General features: G+C 32.7%; 1 protein-coding gene across 1 annotated transcript; it reads right to left on the bottom strand.

Annotated features, from left to right (window-relative positions):
* Positions 1–11299: 11299 nt before the first annotated feature.
* Positions 11300–26212, bottom strand: LOC150082863 (ileal sodium/bile acid cotransporter-like). Its single transcript, XM_090376881.1, has 3 exons — positions 25519–26212; positions 16134–16308; positions 11300–12016 (listed from the first exon to the last, which is right to left on the bottom strand). The coding sequence occupies exons 1-3, from the start codon at positions 26059–26061 to the stop codon at positions 11361–11363; spliced, it is 1374 nt and encodes a 457-aa protein (XP_090233007.1). The 5' UTR covers positions 26062–26212; the 3' UTR covers positions 11300–11360.
* Between the last annotated feature and the right edge of the window lie 1031 nt (positions 26213–27243).

Here is a 27243-nt window from a genome sequence, read left to right as displayed (position 1 = left end):
ATATACCACACTTTTGTAAATCATTATTCATTACATGGAAAATATCTTGGCTGGTTGTTCTTTCAGCGAGTTCTTTACAACGAAGGAAAAAAAAAAAAAAAAAAAAAGATTAATAATTGTGTGTTTTCAATAAACCTGATAAATGCTATTAATTGGACTTTCCTGCTTTTTGGGCTTTCCTTATCTGTAGAATTATCTACTTGCAATGCAAACAGTCGCCCAAAATTATAATATTTTGAACAACTTGTTCTTCAATATCATCGGACATTTCTTTTATACGCCTGCTAATTGTGCTATTCCAGAGTGGTACAGCCATTATTTTTTTTCCCAACTTCCTGTCCCAAAATACTTTTCACGATCACCCGACATGCTGGTAAAACTAGAATTTCTGCAATCAGGCGAGATTTTTTTTTCTGTCAGATATTTTAGCCATACTATAAAATTCTGTACCTTGTTTTCTAGTAGTGGCCTGCAATCTTTTAAAATACTCCACAGTTTTGGACGAATAATTCTTGTGTTTCGTAGAAAAATGCACTGCAATTTACACCATTGATTCATTCAACAATTTTAAACCACATACCACACATAAAGGTAGAGGACAATCTTGGGTACCAGTATATGAAAATCCCATTGCCAAATAATCATCATCATAACCTCAGGGGCTAACATCTGGTGAGTATGGCACACCCAGGGTCCTGAGTTGGATATCATCATTCTCTTTCTTAGCGATTCCTTTCTACTTCTGACTCTCTTTCTCAGGATAATTCGGGGAATTTTTTTTTTTTTTTTTTTGGCTGGTGCAACATAAGCCTTAGGCTTCCTTACACCATATGGCATATAATAATAATACTATTTACGACAGGTTTTCTTCTTTTTTGAGGTTGATGGTTGCTCGTTTTTGTTTTTGTCATTTTCTCCAAGCTTGTTGTTATCAAGTTGCCTCTGCTGATTTCCTTTCACTAAAAATTTATCCATTGCTAATAATTTCTAAAAAAAATTCAAGTTGCTTCTAAAATGTACTAATACAGTTAATTGAAAATACCTGTTCTATACGAATTAACTGAACATGGCTTTTTAGAGATATAAAAACAAAAAAAGTACTTTTAAACCACAAAGGAAATTTCTTACTATGCTGCTGACAAGTTGCACTTATGCAACTGCAGGGTGCCTGGAAGAGACTCTCAAGTGATAAGAATGGCCGAATAAAGGTGAACAGATCTACTCTTAGGAATCAAAGGCTGAATAAAGGATTAAAAGTGAACAGATCTAGTACTAGGAATCAAAACGTGACGTCACATTGACCGCTGGAAGGGGCTGGGATCAGTGCAGTATAAATAAATGAATTTTTTTATATGAATTATTATTATAAAACTTGGATTTATTAATTTTTTTTTTTTAATTTGCATTTCGGCAGCACACCTGAGGCATACTCACAGCACAGATCGAGAAACACTGTCTTAAGATTTAAGCCAGTAGGATTTTGATTATTTTTCAAGATGAACTGAGAATATGACACAGGCTGTAATTGTTAATACAAGGAATATTCATAGCACTAACATCTTTTTTTAGTTTCTTTAGTATATATGCATAGGGTGCCTTATCGTCCTCCCATGTCTACAATAACTAGACTTTTATGGATTTTCATAAAATTCCATATTTGGCTCTTTTAGAAAGATTTCTTGAAGCCTCCAAAAATTCATTAAAATCAGACTCAGAAATATGGCAGTTATTTCTTTGTCCATCCATCCACATGCAAAATTTGATTCTTACTGGATGGATCTTCATGATATTTTATATTTGACTCTTAACACATTCAGTGCCACCTATATTTGAAAGTGTGCATTCACTAGGTCATAATTTTTGTAATGATGAGAAATAACAAAAATTCATAAATAATGGTTGAAAAGTAAAAGTCTGGAATTCATAGCTAAATGCAAACACTTATTTCTAGGCTGAGTTGTATATCAGAACAAAACTCAAAAATTTTAATTGAAACTTGATTCCACTAATGTCAACACAAGCAAACAAATAATAAAAATGTATACCAAACTATAAACAAAAATGAAGTGTTGCTGCTAATAGCCCAGAGTTCAGTGTGCCAATATAACTGAGCAGTCGATGTTACGTGCTTTTACTTTTACACCACTCATATATATTTCTTAAGAATTGCCTGCTAATGTGCTATGGCAAAGCACTTGGGTGCTTTCTGAATGCATATGCATATCAGATTCAGTGAACGTGTTAGAACAGTTTGTCAAACTCAAATTTCATTAGTCTGAGCAATAGAAATTCATCAATTATTATTTATTTTCTGAATATATATCCATTTACTGTATACTGTAGTTAAAGTACTAGATATTATGTGCATTTCCATTTACTGAACAAAGGAATAAATGAGCACTACGGCAAATGCACAGAAATGAACTTTCTCAGTGGGGTTCATGCAGAAAAGTCAGTTTTTCCCCCCCTTGTCATAAATGATGGATTAGTAATATTTGTTAACGTGTCTGAAATGTAAATGCACCGCATACATTAACTTGTTGGTTATTTCATTTTTATAGAAATGTACCTAATAGTTTATTAAGACATTCTTTTTCACTACCCCAATTTATTGGTATAACTGTGTGTAATATAAGAGTTTTTAGTTTTATCAAAAAATTAAATACAGTAAATGTACTCAAAATTACTTCACAGGTCCTTTATTGTGTACGTATAATGGCTATAGCCATGAATAAGCTATAAAGTATAACAAACTATAGATAATGTTGACATCAATAAAAATAAAATTTAACAAGCACTTTTTTTTAAAAATATCTTATGAAAGTTACAACCATTACTGACCATCTGCATATTAATGATTTTAAAGCATGTACAATGAACATAGCAGCATCATGTATTTCACTGTAGCAAGTCAAATGTATATTTATTTTCTTAAAGAAAATAAAAAAAAAATTTCATTTCAAACCAAAAGAAATAAATTTTCATCTAGTACTATTACATACCTGTTTCACCATATTACTTTTTTATGATATTAATATGTTGTCTATAGGCTGGTGACATATCATTTTGCTTTTCCAATTAAAACAAGTTTTAAATAAATTCAACCACAACAATGCCCATTTAACGGCATAGTTTTTATGAATATAAAAACTTATATATGAATTTTATGTTATGAATTATGGATATAATTCATAACATAAAAACAAGGTACATGCTAAATAAAGTGGCACTATTGTGATTTTTAAAAATCAATCAACATGAATAATTTAAACTGTTTCAAGGAGCTTAATTTATAAGTACAATATGTATTTTACTTTCAATGATTCTAACAAAAGTACAAATTCTAATCAATTATAAAGTCCAAAATATCTTTAAAACAGTTAATTGTAGTATTTTACTAAGCGTGAGCACCGCTAACTTTTAAACATATGGAAATGTTTTTCTGTATCATGTGACTTTCTATAAATAGGTGTAAATAACCATACAACAGCAGACTACTTGCTACTACTAAAGAGGGAGAGTCCATGAGATAAATACTAATAATAATAAACATTTCCTGGATATGTGTATGCATCACCAATTTGGCATTATATTTATTGTTCATAAAATAGCATTAGGTTAATGAGAAATTGGCCACGACCAACACATAGGGCATTAAAAAGGGGGTCACTATAAAGAGCTTTGACTGTATATGCATTAATCATCATGTCATGTCATTATGTATAAAAAAACAGTAATTTTTCTGTTAGGGAGTGAATGATAGGTTCAAATACAGGAAACGGTATAACTTACACTTTTCGGGAAACTGGAAAGAACAAGTAGCAACACATATGATATCATCTCAATTAATCTGCATAGGAAAAAATACTGCATATTGTGAAATCACCGAGAACAAAATATATATTGGTAAATGTATAATGTTCTGCAATATTTGTAATATTATCACAGTAAAAATTTTTATCCGAGAAAAGTATTTATGAATACTTTGACAGGAGAAAATCATAAATACTATTTGGCTAGAAAAATAATGTGATTAACAGAAGCTAAAGATGAATGAAATTTATGATTATTTTCTAAAATTGTAGCAATAAATGCACTGTAAATAGAGTTTAAACACGAAGTCATCCTTAACCTTTTTGTAAGCGAGTTTCTGGAGAGTATGCATAAAAGACACGTGGGGTGGATTTTAAGGAATTTGCTAGTTTCATGAAAGTCGAAAAAGTATGGAGATGTGTTTAGAAATATTAATTTCCTTTTTCATTTTTTTTTTTTTTTTGATGCTATATCTTATGCATTTATACATGTATCAGAAACCAGTTTCAACATGGTCTGGATACAAGTTCTAGAAAATTTAATTTTGGCTTGCCCACATTGTCTTGAACCTTTTCAAGTTGATTTTTGAATCTGTTGTAAATATAAAAGTGGTGGCTATTATTCATACAGTTAATGGATGGCATCATTTCCTTTTCAAGATAATTTGTACATATATATTTGTTGTACTTCCTGACAATGTATCAAAACAAGTTTCAAAAACCACAGAGGAAATTCCATATATATATGTGTGTGCGTGCATGCATGCACACTCACAAAAGGTTAAGAATGTATATGATTACTTAAACAGCTAAAATAAAGATGCAATAATAATTAACAAAAAATCATGACAAGTAGAAGACATTAATATCACATACTGCCAAGGAATTTTTTTGGCAAAAAATGTACAGTATATATATGTTTAAACTCCAAAGGGAAATTATATTTCTGAAATTTATCACTATCTAGTCATCATTCTTTCAATAAATGGTCAAATTTTGTATAATTTAAAGTTTTTTTTTTTTTTCATAAAAGCATTAAAATTATGTTTATATAGGTTTCTAGCAAGTTATTTCAAAAACTATATTAGCACATTATGGCCATGGGAAGCTAATGTGCCGTATAAATTTCAAAGAAAACAAGAAAAGAAAATTTTTAAAAATACACATTGATGATGCTTATGAAGCAAATTAGTATTTTTAATATTTTTTTTTCTTTAGATTCACTGTAAAACAATTAGAGATCATACCATAGCATAGACTCAACTGGAAATCTGTGAATTTTAATGTCAAATAGTTATAGGATCATTATTTAAGCAGTATGGAGGAGAAGGAGCATTAGGAAAATACATTTATTACCAAACAAAACTTCAAAACACTTTCAGTGTTTTGAAGATACATACTAAAGAAAATACTGAAAGTGCTAATTTTGGCCAGGCCATTTCCTTTACTATTATTTTATAAAATATACAAACCATGTGCACTTAGCCAGACTGCAATCACTTTCTAAATCATAGAATATGGAGATTTCATAATTATCACATTTGTGCGTTTAACAAATTTCCACTATATTTAACCTTTCAAGTAAGTATGTATATCTACATTTTATGCGTGTATGTCCTGAGGAGTACTTAGACAAACCACACTTTGAGGTTATTTAACAGTACCTCAACTAAAGCTTCCAGTAAATGCTGCAACCTCTTATTTGTGTTTCCAAGTAATTGTAGACAGTTTATACTGGATGATAGCATAAAAACAGATTTTAAAATTACAGGAAGAGATCGGGCCTCAGCAGTCATTGTCTGATTCAGGCTTAAAAAAACAAATTCTGCCATTCCAATCCAGAGAAGTTGATGAACTTGAATTAAGTGATATATAAATAGATGTAGAAGACAGCATTGCATCACAAAATAAGTAATGAGTTTTTTTTACAGAATTTTTTGTATATTTTTTTAAAAAGCTGATTTGACTTTTGAAATAATGTCATCCTAATATTGGCGACCTAACCAAAATAAAAGCAGACTATTTTTAAAGGCATTTATGTACAAGGGTTTCATTTTTAGGATTTTCTAAAATAAAAAAAAAAAAACTTCTCAGGACCAACAACACAGTGCTTAAAAATCACTCATAAAAAGACTAATAAAAGTAATCTCACTTTCGGGCATAGTAATAATTGCATATAATATAAATATTCTCTCTCAGAAAAACTACATTCAAAATTGAATTTAAATATATATAGATTTAATATATTTTATTAAATATGCTTCGTAAAATATTTATTAGAATTCTTAATTTTCCATTCAAAATAGTTTTCTTTCTTTTGTTTTATAAAAATATAAATTTACAAATTAACATTTCCTATAAAAACTGTTCTTTTAGATCTGCATTTATGCAAACCTATAGAAGGAACAGAACATCATTATTAATTTTAGTAGTCTATTCTAAGTTAAACTAGAAGTCTGTCAACCAATGGCAAGTGCACTCTTAAGAGTATGCAGAAGTATTAGAGAATGTTTTTTTTATTCCCACTGTAATCAAATGCTTCTTATATATTCATATAAACAACTATTTGTATATTTACAAACTTTCATCTAATAAAAATAAGTATGTAGAGAGTTTCAGTTTGAATATGAGAGTCTGAAAATGCATGTGGGAAAAAAAAAAAAAAAAAAAAAAAAAGGAAAAAAGGGGTTGACCACCACTGGTCTAAAGTGTTCCTAGGAGCTAACCTCTACAAATTCCTTTCTGAACTTTGGCAGCTTTAAATTAACATCTTAATTCAGAAAATTAATGTTATCAAGTGGACATTGCAACTCATTATTGCAATACATATGAATATCTGTATATCTGAATATGAATTCTGTCATAGCAGCTTATAGATGAATATCTATAAGCTGCTATAAGCATAGCAGCTTATAGATGAATATCTATAAGCTGCTATGATAGAATAGCTTTCTTTTGTCAAAAAGGAAAATGAACGTCATCCCACTTTTGTATCTTTTAGTTTCAACTGTTTTACACCTTTGAATTCAGCTACAGGAGCAGAATATTTCTTGATTACAAAATGACATTCAAAAGGCAAATTCTTCATATCAGTGCACACACAAACCCCAGAGGGGGGCAAGCTGTGTGCACGTGCTAAATACAGAAAGCCATATTTACTAACATGAAGTATTATGAGCTGTGTTAAACTAGGTGTTGAACGTTCACCAGAGTAAGAACAATCAATACAATGAATTTAAAATTTATCATTCACTGTCAAAAGAAAGAAAATAGCCACTGAAGTAAAGGACTACTACTTTGTAACAATGTACTTAGTGTTCTACTGACAAATCAACAGCAGAGTAACTGCTAGGGTATGTGGTCTTGAATGGTTGTGAAATGAAAGAACTGTTCATTGGTAGAGATCCCCTTAAAGAACAGCAGAGGGGAAGGTTATTTTGTGCCAGTAGAAGAATAAGAGAGTTTCAGCCTTCTCTGAAAAACCAGTCAACTTGAAAGGACTTGGGGAGGGGTTTCAACTCGTATATGATTCTTGGATACCACCATGGTGAGATCAAAGAATCAAGTAGAAGGTGAGAGGGAGAAAAAGTAGTTCACATTCTGAAATGTAGTGAATGATTAGAAGGTTATTTTGTGCCAGTAGAAGAATAAGAGAGTTTCAGCCTTCTCTGAAAAACCAGTCAACTTGAAAGGACTTGGGGAGGGGTTTCAACTCGTATATGATTCTTGGATACCACCATGGTGAGATCAAAGAATCAAGTAGAAGGTGAGAGGGAGAAAAAGTAGTTCACATTCTGAAATGTAGTGAATGATTAGATGCTGCACTACAAGTTAATATTTTGCAGTTAAGGCACTGAGTAGGAGGCCCTCTCTGGTAAGCAAAAGTGAGTTATATGGTGTGTCCAGTTATTTTTTTTTTTTGTTTTTAGGAGCATTAGCAACTAAGGCCATATTGCTCAGGGGATATGCAGTGGTCATTCCCTGACCTTTCCACATCCTCCGAATTTGGCGGACATGGGCTCAAACCCCGGTCTAATCAAGAAGCGTGTGCTATGCACTGCTGCTCCTGCCCACCTGGCTACGGAGGTGCCATGTGTCCAGTACATAGTCTGGACAGAGTAACTTTTTTTGTCTGTTCTTTTTGAAGCATAATGTTCTTGATCAAGTCAAATTCTATACAAATTTATTATTTACTTCATCCGAATAAAGCTTCAGCCGCTGCTGTCTACAGATCAGTTTGATAAAAAAGTTTGTAATCCATATATGGTGTTTGAAAGAGGAATGCCGAGTTTAATAAATAAAAACTTTCCCATTGTTCTCAAGATGGCCAAGACAAGAATGCTTGCATATTTACTATGGTGGCACAGGAATTAAGGGCAATCAGATTTTTGCCACTGCAGTTCACACAATGGGTCATGCAGAACTGTGCCGAGCCATTTTAGTACCCGAGGCAAGAATGAAAAATTGTGCCCTCCCCTAAATTATATTAAAAAAGAAGAAAAAAAAAAAAAAGACTTATTTAAAATACATTTCTGGTACACGTTTTAATAAAAATTAAAGGATGAAAAAAATAATAATAAAATAAAAGCTGTTTAAAGTAATTTTTATTTAATAATAATAATAGCAGCAATAAGAGCTTAATTGACAGTACTCACCTCGATTGATTTGCTTAGTTACATGGTATTGAAGTGGAAATGAAGTTTAAAATAAATAAAGATAGAATTGTTAAAAACCTATAATTAAAATTTGCTCAAGGAAGAAGAAGAAGTGCACTACTTCATCCCTGATTGTCATTTATAAAATATTAATATGAGAACAAGGTGAAGCCAGTAGTCACAACAAGCGACTTTCATGAAAAACGTCTTCAGATGGCAATGATAGGAGAAAAGGAATTATGTATTTAAAGAATTCCTATGTTCCCATAATGCATTTCGAGACATGTGGGAACTTTACTTGCGTAAGGTTCCAGACCGTTCCACAGCGGTCTGGAACCTTACGCATGTAAAGTTAGAATTTATAAGAGAAGAAGAGTGGGGAAAAGGGAGTTGTTCCAGTGTTTTGAGAGGTGTATTAGCAACTTAAGCCACACATATTATGACTGTAAACCGCATGTGTTCTGTGGTCAATTTGTCTGTTTGCTGGACAAAAAAAAAAAAAAAAAAAAAAAAAAAAAAAAGTTTCCAGGAGAAAAAGCTATGCTACCCTTGCTTTAAACAAACTAACTCAACCACAGTGCAAAAAAAAGCTCATAAAAATTCCCCACATTATCAGTGGGATTCAAACAAGTCTTTTCCACCTGATGTAGGGAGGATGGCGATTCTATCAACTGTGCTACCCTGTTCCTGAACAGAGAAAGGCTGTGCTGGATAGAGAATGAAAAAAAAAAAAAAAAAAAAAAAAAAACAACAACAAATGACTGGAAAGGAGGATGCTGATGCTGGCACAGTTTGATCAAGATCTTGTGTATTAAAGTTATGGCAGAAACAGGAAGGAGCAATGAGACAATGAAGATAATCAGTATTTATTCTGAAACCCAAAATTAATACTGATTATGAGAAAAGTGAGGGAAATTTTTGATACACAGTTATATTACCGAAATAGTATATACAACATGGTGGTGATCTGCCTTTCTTTTGTCTTGCAGTTGAGAACCTTTACTATTGTTCTATCAGCCTTGTGTTCTTGAAAGTTCACCCTATCCTTAGGTTTTTAAAACAACCTGTTTTAGGAGGGTCTCATTCCCGAATTTTAAACTCATAGTGCAGCTCTCAGTATTTCCCATTCACTTTTTCTCACTGATAATCAAAACTATATAGATCCTAAATACAAAATAACACTTTCATTTTTTTTTTGTAAAACAATTTTGTAAGGAGAAAGATTTTTTGGCCCCAAATTTGTAAATAAATTTCTCATTTAACTTTTCCCTGTTAGTAAACAGTATAAATCTTTGAGAATGTCTAATATCATATATTCATATCTAAAGGAGTTATTTTAAATGAAGTTTTTTAAATACACAACTCTCAAAGTGATTTCTGACAGAGCAACATATGAAGATTCAAAATTCATTTTTATAAAAATATCAATTATACTGTTCTCATTGAAAATATAAAAGTTAAAGTTCGCAGCTACAATGGTTATTTAAAATATTTTTTTTAAACCATCCCATTTTATGTTTTAATAAAATTAATCTGACTCTTTCAATGGACCACCATGGGATGGCACATAAACAAATAAACAGATATTCTAAGTTATTTATGTAAGATCCCTTGCTTTCTGTGGGAGTGTGAAAGCAAAACATTCAAGCCAAATAAACATGAAGTGGCAAACAATGTAGACAGCTACCTCCAGGGAACTGACGTTATTCAAATAGCCTGGCTGCTTTTTGTGCATAGCTTGTCACAATTGTGTCACTTGGCTCCTGAAAAAATTGCAGAAGTTACAAAATAACAGCTTCTTTCAAAGCTACCAGGGCTACCAAAAATAGTACATATGATCATTTTCGATCATATGTACTATTTTATTTACTATGTATGATCATAAGTTTTACTGTATAGCAAACAGCAGTTAAAGACATAGTATTATTGCCAAAAAATTAAATAATTTTACTTGAAGGTGGCAAAGTTTCTCAGAAAGACAGGACTATTCTTTCTTTGTTTTCAAATACACTGGAGGACTTATTCAATCCTAGATGCCTAATGATGTTATCGATAAAGAAATAAAGAATGGTATGTGAAATAAAAAAAAAAAAAACCCTATCTTCAGAGTCAAAAAACACTATACTGATATGGCAAAGTATAGGTTGCTTATTTAGATTAAGTGACCAATAAAAACAGCACAGAAAAAAAAAAAAGAAGAGTTAATTTTCACCTATTGCATCTATTAATAATACTACAACCTTTCTGCATACAGATGATTCACTAACTACCATAAGTACTGTAAAAAAAAAAAAAAAAAAACACCCTACAATATACGTGTTCTAAAAGGTTCAATGTCAATTTTCATGCATACTGTGTTTATAGTAGTAGGATTAAGCTATCATTTTGTTGTCACTTACCTATGCTAATGTCTAGCTCCCTTCTGTTACTACTAGAGCTAGACACTGGTTGTTCTTAGCATAAAAGGATACAACAATATTATAAACATAATGTGCATAAAAACTGACATTTGCCCTTTTCAAATGAAGGCATTGATACATTTTGTTATCCTAGTTATGAACTATTACTATTCTTTCTGATTCATTATTTATACTACTAGTAATTATAATTGTCAATGCTCAATATGTTTCAAACCATCCAAAAAAGAAATATAGTTCATATCACAAGAATTAAAAATTCATTATCTAATCCAAGTATTGGTTCCTATACAAACAATTAAAATGGACAAAGAGAAATAAGTTATTCAAAATACTAAAATATAACAAACAGTTCTTCATAATCCTTTATATGTATATACATACTAAACAGCTATGTATGATATATGTGCAAAAATATGTGTGCAGAAAACTTCACGAATAACTAATTTAAGAACTGTTCCCTTTACACTTAAACATCACATATAGCCGTTATATGATGACTTTCTCTCTGAAATTGTGCTTCCACTAGAAACTAGGTTGAGTACTTTTTGTTCCTCTTCATTGTCTATGACATAATCCAACTTACTCTCTTTCTTTTGAAAACAGCAATCCTTGATTTTTTGACAGCAATATATAATTAGAAGAGGAAATGGAGTCATGATAGCAGCTGCAACTGGGACCACTGATGCTAAATCTGAATCAGGAGATTTTAATGAAAATCCCAAAAGGATTATAGCTATACCTGTATTTTGAACACCAGTTTCAACTGTAATAGCTATAAGATCCTCTAATGGTAGACCAATAACCTTAGCAGCAACAGCAGCAAATAAAAATCCCACCCAAACATTAATGAGAGCACTTATTACTACTTTCCAAGTAAACAGCTTAAACATATATAAGTTAGCATAAGTTCCAAAACATATGATATAGATAATCATGATGATAGATACAGGAGCCAAAATACGACTGCAGAACTTGGAAACCTTTGGAAAAAAACGCTGCAGCAAAAGGCCAATTCCTACTGGAACTACTAGTGCAACAAGGGTATAAAGAATATGAGTAAATGGAACTCTAGTGTTGGTTCCTTCTAGTAGTGTGCTCCCTAATGTAAACAGCCACAATGGCATCATTCCTATAAAAAAATGAGGAATAATTAATTATAAATTATATAAATATTATTAAGTTATAAAAATATCTTTGTAAGAATATATTAACTACAAATACTACTTTTTCATTAAAAAAAATTTACCTTAAAAATAACAAATATACACAAGAGCACTAGAATTTAATAAATTGTTTATTGACTTTTATTATATAACTTTAACACTAAAATCATTGTAATTTTAATGATTTGCTTTAACATGAAGGTGCTTAAAAAGTATTTTACAAATATTACTGTACAAGTTTAATATGAACTTAAAATTTTAATATACCAAAGTTTTACTTTTTAATACTTGATATGGTGACTGACAAAACTATTTCATGAACATATAAATGAAACCAAACCCAGTACTGTCCTTAGATCAAGTCACAGCTACTGACATGCAAGTGACAATTTTGAATTATTAGTATTAGTATTAAAATGGTAGAACAATACAAAGAAATAAGGATTATGTAGCATGTGCTGTCAAAATGTAAAATAAAATAAAAAATTAAATTAAATGAATAATAATAAAAATAATACATAAAACAAAAATGAGATAAATTAAATCAAATCATCTCCCAAGTATTAAGTTTTACCTACTTCTTCCAAATATTTATCTAATTCTCCTTTAAATCTACATACACTCTCTGCTTCCTGCAAGCTTGATTACTCTTTTGAAGAGACAAACTTAGTACTTGCACATACACTACAAGGAAATCTGAAGTTTTTACTGCACCTGTGTGTGTGTGTGTGTGTGTGTGTGTGTGTGTGTGTGTGTGTGTGTGTGTGTGTGTGTGTGTGTATGCACACACACAACCCCACGTGTTTCCCTTTAAATTTTCCTAAGCTCAACTATTCAGAGGCAACTTATTTTCAATGATTAACATCTTCCTGGCTAAAGGAAAAGTTCCTACAATCTGGTATATAATTCCTCCCACTTAGCTTCAATTCTCCCCACCATTCCGATTCTTGCTCATTTTGTATTGTGAAAATTTCATCTCCATTGATTTTACTATTTCCTCTCAAAGCATTATAAACCTCAATTAGATCCCCCTTTAAGGTATATAGTTACCAAACTCAATAGCCCACATATTCAAAGCCTCTCCACATATGAGTACACCCTTTAGCCAATTTTGGCAAGCATACTGCATGTTTTTGAATCTTTTCAAAATGCGTAGTCTCTTTTTCTTGTTATTCCTTTTGAATGCATTATTTTAAACAGTTCATTTCTTTTTTAGTTGCTCCTCTTTTCTGTTTCAGAAATGTGGATGAGGCCTTCTTTTCATTACATTCTTTGCCACTTTTTACATTCCTTTTATTTATTAGTAAATGCTAGTTTTGTCTCAGCATTTTACCAAATTTGATGGAAACAATGACCATCATGTGCCAAGGTGGCCAGTGATTTACTGTACAAGTCATGCCAACTTAAAGTGCTTAGTTATTGAAGCATTATCTGAGTTTGATATATTTAACTGAGAAGAATTTCTTAATGTCATCTCTTTCTCTTCTATTATAAGGATGTGCAGTACACTACAAAGAGAAAATTTGCAGGTAATGGGATTATGATCAGATTGAAATTTAGATAAATTATCAGTTAGCATTATTTCTGCAACATCATGATGAACATGGCCAAGTTGCTATTTCAGGCTGTAAAAGACTTAGTTTCTCCACTGCATGGTATTTTTTGTGCAGATGGAACAAATCATCGCAATATGTTCAAGGGTCATTGATTTGTATTCTTGACAGGTGGTAGTCCTTTTTTATATGATTGCCACTCCTATTCTTCTATCAGTTCTTCCTTTTCCAATGTAATAATACCCTATGAAGTGAAGAAGGTTTAGGGATTTGCCATTCGTGATCCACATCTCCACAAGGCAGATGTTTTGAAGACCTCAAATTGAAGGGTAAACATTTTGGTGACCACAGCCTTAGTATTTTGAAAAAAAAGCATAGGAGTTGTGGTTCCCTTAGTGATTCCTGTACTTTATCCACTGATTGCTATTGTTGTTTATGTAGATGACCTTTCAGTGGGTTTGATACATATAACTGGTGACTAAGCATTTGTATACAGAATCTGTTCAAAAGTGTTTCAAAGTGTTGAGGGTAGTGGATTTCATTTTTTTCACTGACCGATTTTACAATATTACTGAACTAGCAGAAGAACTACATAAAATGAATATACACCTAACAGGTGCTGTTATGGGAAACAGGAAGGGTTTACTGCTAGAGATCAAGACGACAAAGAAAACTGAAAAACACAGACCCATTGGTTTCCAAAAGGAGGATGAAGTTCAAGTGCTGGCATGGAAACTGTACTTATGCTTTCTACTTTCTCTGATACCCAAACTGTGGTCACGAAAGGAAAGGTAAAAGGAGGGAAACCTTATAGATTGAAAAACCAGTTGCTATTTGTGAATGTACAAAAAATATGGGAGTTGTAGAAAGAGTTGATCATTATTGTGTGAGTTATTCATTCACTTGGAAATCAACAAAATGGTGGAGAAAGTCATTTTCCTGACTTTTAGAAGTCTCAATTGTGAACAGCTTCATCTTGATGAAGGTGGTGGATCCATCTAAAAAAAAAAAAAAAAAAAAAAAAAAAACCTTCATCCCAAACAGTTTCAAAAGAAGTTGCTTGTTCAGATAGGAGCTGTCTGAAATAAGAATGTCCTTTCTAGAAAAAGGGCATCAAGTTCAGATGCCAAAGAGAGATTGAATGGCTGTCCTGATTTTGTGATGAAACAAGAAAGTTCAAATAAGAAGAAAGCTGTGCACTATCTAGTAACAGAAGGGTTAGAGGTGGAAGAAAACAAAAAGAGTTTGGTATTGCGAGACGTGCTCCAGAAAACCTCGACTGCATTCTGGTGAATGTTTCAAGAAATATCATATAAATAACAAATATTGAAAATGGCTGAAAAGTTTTTTTAATGTTTTATCAATTGCTTTTATATAATAACTCATGTAAACTTGAAAATAAATAATGTCTGAAGAGCTCATATTCAGCATTTATTTTTTTAAGTTTTGGGGTGAACCAGAATAGGAAGACAGCAAAAATGATGCTGGATTGCAAAGGGTTAAGATGGGAAAAAAGTAACTACTAATTACCAAATAGGGGATCACCAGGATTATTCCTGTAGGGCCTCTTAGGCATGCATTATTACCGCAGTTAAACAAAATGGTGATAATTCTAAGGATGAATTATTCAGTGCTATCAGAGGGTTAGTTCATATATTTTAAAGTCAGAGAAAACTTGCACACTAACATAACAAGCAAAATTGCTACTGCTGATGATGTGGTAGATTCCCATAGCTGGTAAATTCCCAACACAGATATATGTATTATACTCAGTGAGGAATGGGGATACTATGCTAAACAAGTATTCAAATGTGAACAAAAGAGGGCTGTATTAAAAGCTGCTAACTATAATCAAATGAGCATTGTATCCTATGAGTTATGAAAACCAGTATTTCTTCTCATCTGATAAAGAAAGAAGCCGATAATTTACACTGATGTTTAGCAGGTATAATTCTAAACCACATCTTCAGAGTGGGAAATGCTGTTCTGACTTTCACAAAATTAAAAAATCAATTCTAACAACTAAAATTTTTATTTAAAATCATTTGAAAGATTAGTTTATAGAGCATAAAAAAAAAAACAATACTGTTTTAGATTTTTTAATACTTGTCAGTTCAAAATTTTCACAGGAAGCATGTCTTCGGAAGTAGATCTTATTCAATATCAGCAATAGATAAATCACACAAACGACATATATTTGTGTGAATTGTCTGATATTGAATATCTGTATTCTAATATAGATCAAATATCTGTATGAGAATACACACACACACACACACACAGAGACAGAGACAGAGACAGAGAGAGAGAGAGAGAGAGAGAGCTGAATGGGACATGATGGGAAAGAGACAGAGTGATAAGTAGAACTGGCTTCTTGATGATTAAATAGAGGCCGACTTGCATTGTGGGGTAAAGGAGAAAGATAAGGACAGGGAGATACCAATGAGTTCTGGCTGTAATGATCCTGACACATGGCAGAGAACTTATGATGATGTAATGTTAAAGAAAAAATTTTTTTTTTAATACATACCCAATGCAAAAACGGTACTGATGAATGTCATTGTTAAGCTGAGGTTTAAGTTGCCTTTCAACAAAACAGTCCACATATTACTTGCACCTCCACCTGGACTACAGCCAAAAGTAAACAAACCCAATTGTAAAAATGGCTGGCCATACAATAAGAGTTTTGCTACACCATAGGCTACCTATAAGGTAAAATCATATTAGTATACTAACAAGAATGTTTATATCTTAATTTTTCATATGAAATAATTTTAAATGTGTTGCAATAAAAAAAATAAATAATAAATAAATAAACTTTCATTTGTTTAGTTTTTCCCCCCTATTGATATGTTGATGGAAGTACATTTACTTTCACTGAAAATCACTTACTTAGCATATGTTCCATTTTTGAACAGCAGACTAAATAAGTAAATTATATTCAACATGAAACTGAACTCCATCTCAAAAACCCCAGGGGCTCACATCTTGTGAGTATGGGCTTGGCACACCCAGGGTACTGAGCTAGATATCATCTTTCTTGGCAATTCCCTCCTACTTCTCTCTCAGGGTAACTCAGAAATGTTTTTTGGCTGGTGCAGCATAAGCCTCTGGCTTCCTTGCACCATATAGCTAATAATAATAATAAAAACAAAAAATAAATTTTAATGAAAACATATCATATATTCCAAAAAAGAAGTTCTAAGAACTAATAATGCCTGATTTTTTTTTTTTTTTTTAAACATAGTGACTTAATGAAGGCTATTTCAATCTCGTTTTAAGATTGCAATAAAAACTACATTGCTAGAATATCCTAGGATCAATCCCCTCCCTCAACATCTATCACAAATACAGCTTTTATATGGATCATATGCTTTAAATGGGTACTTACAAGCTAAGTAATGGTTACCTTGTTTCGAAATGGTAGACTGTCATAAAAATCCTATCAGAATATCCTAGGATTTTCCCCTCAAAAGTATGGTAAATAAAATTTTGTCTAAAATTAACTGCAAACGATGCATTTTAAGCAAATGCTATTTTTAATTTGGCCATCTCCTTTCAAAATAAGTCTAAATAAAAACATGCCAATCAGGGTACCATAATGCCCACCTCACCTATACTGTAACTCTGGTTTCAATTGAAATGTACATATAGTTATTAGAAATACAATATCTTTTTTTTCTTTGTCATTTCTTCTTTTTCTTCTTTGATATCATGCACATGATATGAGAATAAACAGCAGTATATTCGTCTTCTGGGGAAATGCTACTTATTCAAAGTGCATGAATGGTTTTTACTGCACTCCAATGATATGCTGAATTCTGATGGGATTATTCCACTTGCTCAGATTACAAACCTAAGGCGGCATAAATTCAAATTGAGGAAAGACAGCTGTAGAATAGATGTGTGGAAATTTGCCTTTAGCCAGCAGGTGGTTAATTGCTGGAACAAACTCCATCTGTCTTGTGGAAATTGTTAGCTTAAATAAATTCAAGGAGGAACTGAACAAACTTTTAGAGGGACTGGTTGTGCAAATTTTTTTTTAGCTGATGCTACATATGCTTGCTTTCTTGCATCACATGCCTCTATTATTATACTTTTCTGATCATCTGACCAGACTATAGCAATAATCTCAAGAGTTTTTCCATATTTATAAAATAAGCTAAAAATGAAAAACTATTTTCAAAAACTGATAAAAAAAAGAAGAAAAACACATAAATCAAATTACCTTTTCAAATTCAGTATTTGGGGGGCAGGGGATCAACAGATAATTAGTTGAGTGTCGCCATCTGCAACAAACACCAACATTGTGAAGATTGCTGCCCCCTCACTGATAGGCAGGTGCCTACCCACCTGGTGATGAGACAATCTCTGAAACAGTATGTATGGATGGTGGCACTCAACTGAGAATAAACAGCAGTATACTGTATTTGTCTTCTGGGGAAATGGTACTTATTCAAAGTGCACGAGTAGGAGCAACTCATTGTGAAGGGATCCATGATCTGAAATGTTGCATAATAATACTGTTTATACCATCTTTGTCCATTACCACCCATTTTCTAGCTATGTCTAAGAAAATAGGTAAATACAGCAAACCATCCAAAAGTCAATACATTGTCTGACTTAAGCCTTAGACAGTCCTAAGTTTTTACTGCACTCCAACGATACCAAGAAATTGGTTAGATCACGGGACTGTCTAATTGCTATTCATGGACATGCAGGAGGAAGACTGACTTGGTGGCATTTGTCACTGGTACCATTTTGAAACAAGATTTGTAATATGTTACCATTGGGAGGGGGATAAAACTGTTGGAAGCTTCAAGGACCAACTGCAGACAGTTCATCCCTGCAAACATGATTACCTATTCATTGATAATAAGTGATGGTTTACTCACTTTTTTGAATTTAACATTTTGTACATTAAACATTACATTGAGATTATGATTCATTAAGCACATTTACTGTTTAGTGAATGTTTTCAAAATTTAAATTATAGTTTGTAAACATTGACACTGCAAAATTTATCCATTTTCATCCACAATACAACTGTGAACACTGTTGTACTGTCAGATATACTCAGCATAGGAACTTCAGGAAAAAATGTTTCTTGCTTTACCCCTATATTGAAGGGAAATGATTAATTTAATTTTTCCTGTACTGCACAATATGTGCTATATGTATATAGGAATACCTCAAATAAAACAATCTGTAATCATATCTCAATTGTGGGGTTACATTCCTGAAAAGTAGAGCATTTGAAAAGACTAAGGTCTCTTAGAAAAAAAGAGGGTTAGGGAAACAATAAGTATGCAAATAAAATATATAAAAAAAATAAAATAAAACAAAACAAAAAAACCCAATAAACTTCACTTTTGACGTATGCAACACAAAGAGGTGGCAACATACCTGAGAGCAAAATTGTATATACAGCAAGTTCCAGATTTACAGTCACCATGGATTCCTGGAAAGTAGCAATTTTCCCCATAGATACAATGGTATAACAAGAGGATGTGTTCCACTTGTTATACAAAAAAAAAAAAAAAAAGTTCACTCCCAAAAATGCATGACAACCAGGATAACATAAGGCTTATGTCACTACTACAAAATTTAAATAAAACACTGAAAATTTTAAATAAAAATGTATTTATTGAAATAGTAGGGGTGAACTGCATTTAAGTATCTTTATATATGAGTTAATGAAGTGTAATAGTATACAAGAATGTTTTTCCTTAGAAGAAAATCACTACAGCACTGCAGTTTGACAAAGTGGCTTTGAAGTTGTTGCATACAGAAAGCAGTTATTACTGTATAATTTAAATACAAATAAACAATTGCAGAGGTAACAATTGCCTAGCTTGTGCTTACAATTGGTTAACTCCTAACCCTTTCTACAAATCAAACTGCAGCATGCCTAACCTAATGGAAACTCGTCACAACTTACCAGCTGTGTGTGTGTGTGTGTGTGTGTGTGTGTGTGTGTGTGTACGAAAGCGCAAAGCTGCTTATTTATTACAGGAAATATGAAAGATTTTCAGTAACAAATTTATCATTAAGAAACCATTTTATATTCTTTGAAAAGAATATCAAACAGCTTTCCCAGGCAATAAATTAACTGAAATGTTCTAAAATTAAATTACTTTAACCAACAGAGATGTCGATATTTATAAAAAAAAAAAAAAAAATTTTTTCGCAGTATTTTGTTGCACAGAGCATTAAACTATAATACATAAATAAGATATTTATACTTTCTTCACATGTCCAATAGTACATACATCTCATCAAAAATAAAAATATAATTTAAATATGGCAGTATACTTTAAATATTTTTCAATATATTAACTGTATGTAGTACACACTGAGTTGGTTTTACATTGGCAACACCGCCTTGTGTAGGAATGAACTGGTCTGTCTTGCTGGTGAAGGCTCAAAGTGGGGACCAGCTGATGTAAGATTGTAGTTTTTGAGGGTCTGTGAGGAAGAATGGGTTGGCATCAAGATCTTTCCAAATTTGAATGTGGAATGATTGTGGAGCAGGATGTGCAAGTGCCAATATCACAACAACAGCCAACATGGTTAAGTGCTCTCATTCTGTGGTTCATGAATCTACAACTGGTTCAACGGAAGTTGGACAACTAGCCAAAAAGTCACATGTGCTTTACACCCATGGTGAGCATCATGTGTCTCATCGTAACACAGCAACAACACAGCACTGTGGCCCAGCTAATCACAGAGTACAATGTAGGAATAGAAAGACTAATATCAACATGGACTATACACTGGAATTAGCTTGTACAGGCTATGGCAGTCAATGGCATCGTCGCAAGACACAAGAAACTGCACTTGCTCAGACTACATACATGAGCAGGCATAAATTCAAATTGAGAGAGGATGGCTGCAGGACAAATGTGTGCCTTCAGCCAGCAGATGGTTAATAGTTGGGAAAGCTTCCATCTGTTGTTGTAGAAGTGGATAGTTTAAGTAAATTCAAGGAAGAAATAGACAAACTACTGGAATAGAGAGATGATGTGGGAATTTTTTTTTTTTTTTTTGGCTCATGCTTTATAAGTTCTTTCTTGCATAATTTTCCACTAGACCCACTCCCATACACAGTGCTATCTTAATCATTAGACTACAGCTCAAGGACACTAGCCTTTAAGAATGCCTTCTGCTTTTGTTTCAGTTTGTTTAAGGAAAGTAGACTGAAAATTGATAAAAAAAATTAAAAAATAAAATAAAACAAGCATTACAAAGTCTTGGTACACAGCCATTTGTTTGTTCATCCTCTTGCTCTCCCTCAACATTTGACCTTAGCTATGTACAATGTAATACCATACATTAGCTGTACAATATATTTCAATTTGCTATGAATTATAAGAGATTAATCCTGTGTGGTGTCTAAAGATGCTACATGAGCGATGGAGTGTCTTTTTGTGTTACTGGCATTCTGTAATTTGGCATTGTGCCAATCATGAGTATTTTTTCTGAAAATTGCATTTTTCCCATGTGTACCTGCATTATGAACAACTGGAAATTGACTAAGTGGCGGGTAACAGAAGAATGACGTGAAAAAATAACCAGCACAAGAAATTCAAGTGATTAGAAATGGAACATACCATAATTAAGATAATTTTCAATTTTGCAGGAAAAAAAAAAAAAAAAAAAAAAAAGGATAAAAATGAATTTTATAACAAAAACAAAAGTGGGATTTTACAATGTCATGTCAGTTGCATATCTAAATTCTGGGTCTTCTTTAGAGTTAAACGAACAAAGACATTCTTCTTTGATATCATACATAAAATACTGTTCTACATGGAACAATGTTATGAGCACAGTCAAAAGGATTCTGCAAATAGTTTCACATTTAGATAAAGAGTGATCACAGGTTGTTATTTATCACGTGGGAAATGGTAAACAGAGTAGTTAAATTATTTTTATTTTCTGCTTACACCCCAAAGTCTCACACACACAAACTAGTTAGGATACATCTTGTGTGTTGTATATATACTGATTTTGGAAATCACATTTCAGGAAGGATATGGGCTTCCTGGAAAGGGCTAAAGATAAGAGTAGAAAAGATTGAGTGTGGATGTAATTTATTAATCTTAACAGGGCTCCAGTTCTATAAGTTGCTGTTGTTATTGTTGTTATTTGGTTTTTAGGAGCATTAGCAACTAAGGCCATATTGCTCCGGGATATGCGGTGGTCATTCCCTGAATGACCTTTCCGCATCCTCCGTATTTGGTGGTGACGGGCTCGAACCCCGGTCTAATCAAGAAGCGTGTGCTACGCACTGCTGCTCCTTCCCACCTGGCTACGGAGGCGCCACTATAAGTTGCAAAATTTTGATTTAGGTATTTAAGTCTTCAAAAAGGATGAATAAAGTAAACACTGGAAATCAAAATTCTAAAGACAGAGACCAGCCTCTTTCTCTCTTTGTAAGTAAGGCAGTGTAGACATCTGGGAAAGAGGTCATATGTTTGTGATCTCACTATTTTATGGGTGCAATCAATAGGTGTTAATGAGGCTGATATTAAAACATACTCAAATTGACATTACCTATATACAAATTATAGACAATATTGGTGTAGGAGATGGCCTTTGATAGTGACATTGTTAAGAGCTTTTAGTTACTCATTTAATCAATCAGGTTTAACATGTGGTATTTCCCCAGCTGTCTAATGCTAGCCTGCAGAGGGAATGCACTGGTCGGTCTTTCAAGTTTACTTACTAGCAGTATAATTTCTCTATGTGGGGATACAGATTTAGGCTTTAACCATCCTGAGACTAGATATTAGAAGATTAACATTAACTTTCAGAAAATGTGTAATTAGCAAATGAAACATGACAATCCCCCCCAACACACACAGAGCAAAATTTTCTGTCACCAACAGAAATGTATGTACTTCCATAATAAATGAAGGTTAAGTTGACTTAACTGGCATACCACCAGTAAGATTTAAAGTACTGCCCTGCATATGGATTTAAAAAAAAAAAAAAAAAAAAAAAAAAAAGACTTTCTACAACAAAATATTGGTGTAGAAAGTCTACACCAATACTTTGGTGTAGACTTTTCTCGTTGGAGGTCCATGTCTACCATGTATTTACTCATACCTTTAATTTAGTAATGAAGTCCTACACTAAGTTAGGGATTTTAGGCATTATAGTGAGTAATGATTTTGACTTAGCAATAAATATTTTTAAACAGTTGGACATATTCAGAGATATGTGTTACAAATGTTAACAGTTTGCACTATAATTACACATTTAATATACATGTACAAAGCAGTCATTTTACTTTACCCAGAGGTAAGATCACAGAATGCCATGAAGGTCGACTATAAAGGTCAAAAATAAAGTTCCAGTTTAACATTCAGTGATGAGTTTATTCAATTAAATCAATAAATTTCCTTCCCACAACATGCTTTTTTTTATTCAGTTATTTCTCTTGCTTACATAATTAGGTTCAAAATAATCAAAAAGTTGGGGGGGGGGGTGCCTGCAATTTGATTATCTAGAACTGAAGTAATGAAAACACACTTTTATCCATTTGTGGAAATTCTGCATATTTCATTAACCCAATTCCTGGTTGAGACTTTTTGAATATGTGATTTTTGTTGTAGATAACAAAATTCCAAGCTAATATAATGATAAAGTAGTTAATGATCACTGTCAAGCTGAGCTTCTTCAGAGAGACCTAGATTGACTTCAGGAATGGTCAGAAAAATGGCAGCTATGCTTTAATCCAACAAAGTGTAAGGTATTACACCTGGGAAACAGTAACCTGACAGTTTGGGGAAATTCAAAAGTCATCTGGATAGTACTTTCGGGTAAGGGAAGTGCATAGGATGATAGGTTTAATTTCCTTTTTTTTTTTTTTTTTTTTTTTTATTAATTATTATTATTATTTTTTTTTTTTTTTTTTTTTGTTTTTATCATTGTTTTGTTTGGATTTTTTTTTTTTTTTTTTTTGGCTGGTGCAGCATAAGCCATAGGCTTTCTTGCACCATGCGGCCATTACTAATACTAATATCGTGAACAAATATACACTCAGGAATGGTTATGCAAATACAGTACATTATTTGCAGAGATTCACACAGATACTGACCAATAAAACAAGTTTGTTATAAAAATAAATAAAACTAACCTTCTTTTTTAAAAATCAGTTTACTGATCTCTGATTAATGCATGGACAACAAGACAAATGCTAATTTTGAGCAAAGAATTAACAACAATTTTTTTACAGTTGAAGAAAATTTGATATTAATTCTTTGCCCATGGTGGATAAACTAATGACAAAAGGAAGAGTTTTTTTGGTACAAATAAGTTAGAGTAGGAAAGATGCCTATAATGATACACAAAGCAGTCTTCCAATTATCCACAGGATTGATGAAAATGTTGTATGCTCAGATACAACTAGGAGAATGATGGTCAAAGAGTTAAGTTAGATAATATATTTAACACCGGGGCTCACATCTGGTGAGTATGGGCTTGGCACACCCAGGGTCCTGAGCTGGATATCATCATTCTTCTCTTTCTTGGTGATTCCCTTCTACTTTTGACTCTCTCTCTCAGGGTTACTCGGGAAATTTTTTTTTTTTTTTCCTGGTGCAGCATAAGCCTCAGGCTTCCTTGCATCATATGGATAATAATAATAATAATAAAATTTGAACATGAGGACAGTTTCTGCAAAGATTGTTTCATGAATTTTAAGTGATGAGCGGCAGATCTAGCATTTGTTTTGATCTAAAAGGGAAGTCACACAAATTAACCTTTTTTTTAAAGAAAAATAATCAATAATAAAAAACTGTTTCTAGTAAGACCTGAAAAAACACATCAAAGTCTGAAGTGGAAAACACAACATTCCTTGAGAGCCAAAAAAGCACATGTAAAGGTGATGTTAATTTTTTTCTTTGATGTCAATAGCATTCTGATGTGACAAATTCTATGCGATGCAAAAGGAGTGAACTGTTACATAACTGGCTTCTTCACTGTGACAATACTTTGGCCAGCTAGAATCTTCAATAAAAGTTTTTAGCAAAAAAAAAAAAGGGGGGGGGGGAATGCCCAGCATGATCATTCCTCTTGTTCTCTGACTCAGCTTTCAATAACTTTTAGCTGCTTTCAAATATAAAATCCATCTTCCAAAGACGAAAGTTTACCACCAACTGGGAAATTCAAAAGATTGTGCTGGCAAACTCCAAGGTCAATTCCAAAATAATTATACTGCTGTTTCCAAAATTGATTTGGGGAATGGCAATATAATTGGAAAAAGCGTAGTCTTCTTAGGTGACCATTAATTTGAATGGAACAACTGGAATCGATCTGAAAATAACCTCGGGAAAAAAAAGTATCTTAAAAAAAAGCATCTTTTTATCCAGAGATGACTGAGCTGCTCGCCACCTCCGATATTTTTTTCAATATCCCCTCTAGGTTCAGTCCGACTCCATAGGGAAGCACTCATTTCTGATGTGCAAGTTCAAATATGGTTATTACTAAATTAATCTCATTACATAAATACATAATACTTAATAATAAATAATAATACATAATAAACATAAGACAAATTTAGTATCCGGTACCCCTCGTCTTACGCTACGTGACGAACAGAAGGTTGCGTGAAGGACGTCAACTGAGAAAAATAGTTGTAATTAGAAGAGGGGAAAAAAAAGAAACACTTATAAGAGGGATCATGTTTCGACTTTCATTTTTGCTTAGTGAAAAAAGGTTAAGTTTCTACGCGATTTCAGGAGGGATTCAAGCAAAAACCGGTCGTTGAGCACGGCCAGGGGTACCGGATACTAAAATTTTACCAAACATAATACTTGATCTCATTACATAAATAAATTATCATGAAATTCTACTGGACAATAAGGCATACTTTTTTTTAATGTTACATGATGTGGAATATGACTTACCAAAGGCATTATGGCATACTGGCAAAAGAAACCTAAAGCTGGCGCAACAGGTCTAAACAAAACTTTTTTCACAACATCGAGGTCTAATGCACATCCCATGTTAACATAATTGAGAGATACAAGAATTGTTACTGACACAACAAATGCAGTAGCGATTGCTCGTTTTTTCCTTGTAACAGTCACGGGCAATTTTTCTGAGTATTCCTCTTCTTTACCTTTAACAGCTCGAACGCGAACAAATGTACGTCCAAGAAAATTACCCCTTACTGTAAATGAATCATTAAACGTCTGAGGATCAACAGTTGTATTCATATAGAACGTCTTATTGACAACGCTAGCGATATACTCATCATCTGACACGATTTCATAAAGAGAGGGATTCGTAAGACTGGTGTTTCTAACTGAAAACTGAACTACACCAAAACCATCTTCAGTTATATTAACCGGCTTCGGGGGATAAAAAGTGACACTAATCGCTGCAGTCAATTCCATAAGCAGAAGCAGAAAGCTCAGCAATAACGCAAGGAGCACTACAGGACACATGTCGATGATGTAATTAAGTCTTTAAAAGGGCGGTATCATCAAAACTTTATCGAACTGGTAAAACTCTTGCCTATTTACCTAACGGTAAATAACGAAAAGTTTAATAATGACCTCTTCAATAACAATTTATAAAATATATCTTCATCGTCAACAACTCACTTCTAGCACACAGAAATGTCTGCGCGCTGCCGTGCACACTATAAGACTTAGTTGTGTATGTATTTATTCAACGCATGCGCGATTGCGTCATGTATACGTGTAAGGGAATTGCACACTAGGAAAAACTGGAAAGTTTGTCCTTGACTTGTAGCTTCAGAGAAAACAATATTATGGCTAGCATACCGGTTTAATAACACAATTTCTAAAAGTGTGTCCTCTGTCTATATACTGTACAGTATTAGTAAACACTCAGTAAAAATCTGGAGAGAAATTAAATCGAATAATAACAATTTGGAGAGAGAAAATAAATCCCTGTAGGCAAGGTTAGAAAACTTGCTATTTCGTTTCATTCTTATATTTAAATTTGTTTAAAAAATAATAATAAAAAAAAGAAATGTGAGCACACTTACTAAATTTCTTCTTCTTTATCCATTAAGTACGCTGCTTGTTGGGTTAAGATAGATGATCCATCTTATTCTTGGCCTTCCTCTACTTCGTTTGCCGATGGGTCTCCAGTTCTTTAATATTTTTATCTATCTGTCAATATCCATCCTATTTATGTTTTTCCCATTATTTTTTCTATTAAATATTCACTCATCAATAGGTCGTATTTTATATTGCATTGTTTCCTCATTTTTGATTTTATCTCTAAATCTTACATCTGGTGAGATTTAGAGATAAAAGTAGAGATTTAGGCTTGGTACACCCAGGGTCCTGAGCTGGATATCATCATTCTTCCCTTTCTTGGTGATTCCTCTCTCTCTCAAGGTAAGTTGGAATTTTTTTTTTTTTTTTTTTTTGGCTGGTGCAGCATAAGCCTCAGGCTTCCTTGCACTATATTGCTAATAATAATAATAAATGTGAATTTGAGTATTAAATTTATACAGAATATTTCTGACAATAATGTCTGGAAGCCCATGAAATCCCGTCTGTTTCTTATTGGCAATAAACTGATTTAGGCACAATTCGAGTTACACTACCACGTTTCACAAGATGTGATCTTTTCAGTTTAAATATTTTTTC

Source organism: Mastigoproctus giganteus, chromosome 7, assembly GCF_048544385.1.
Source record: "Mastigoproctus giganteus isolate SK-2022 chromosome 7, ASM4854438v1, whole genome shotgun sequence".
NCBI lineage: Eukaryota > Metazoa > Arthropoda > Arachnida > Uropygi > Thelyphonidae > Mastigoproctus > Mastigoproctus giganteus.
Note: the sequence above shows the minus strand (reverse complement) of the source record. Positions and strands in the feature narration are given on the sequence as shown.

What these genes read in the sequence shown, in the direction of transcription:
- LOC150082863 (XM_090376881.1), bottom strand. Translation starts at nt 26,061, where the DNA reads ATGTGTCCTGTAGTGCTCCTTGCGTTATTGCTGAGCTTTCTGCTTCTG. An exon ending in AGTATGCCATAATGCCTTTG is followed by an intron (nt 16,309 to 25,518) that starts GTAAGTCATATT and finishes TTTACCTTATAG; the next exon opens with GTAGCCTATGGTGTAGCAAA. An exon ending in CAGTACCGTTTTTGCATTGG is followed by an intron (nt 12,017 to 16,133) that starts GTATGTATTAAA and finishes ATTTTTTTATAG; the next exon opens with GAATGATGCCATTGTGGCTG.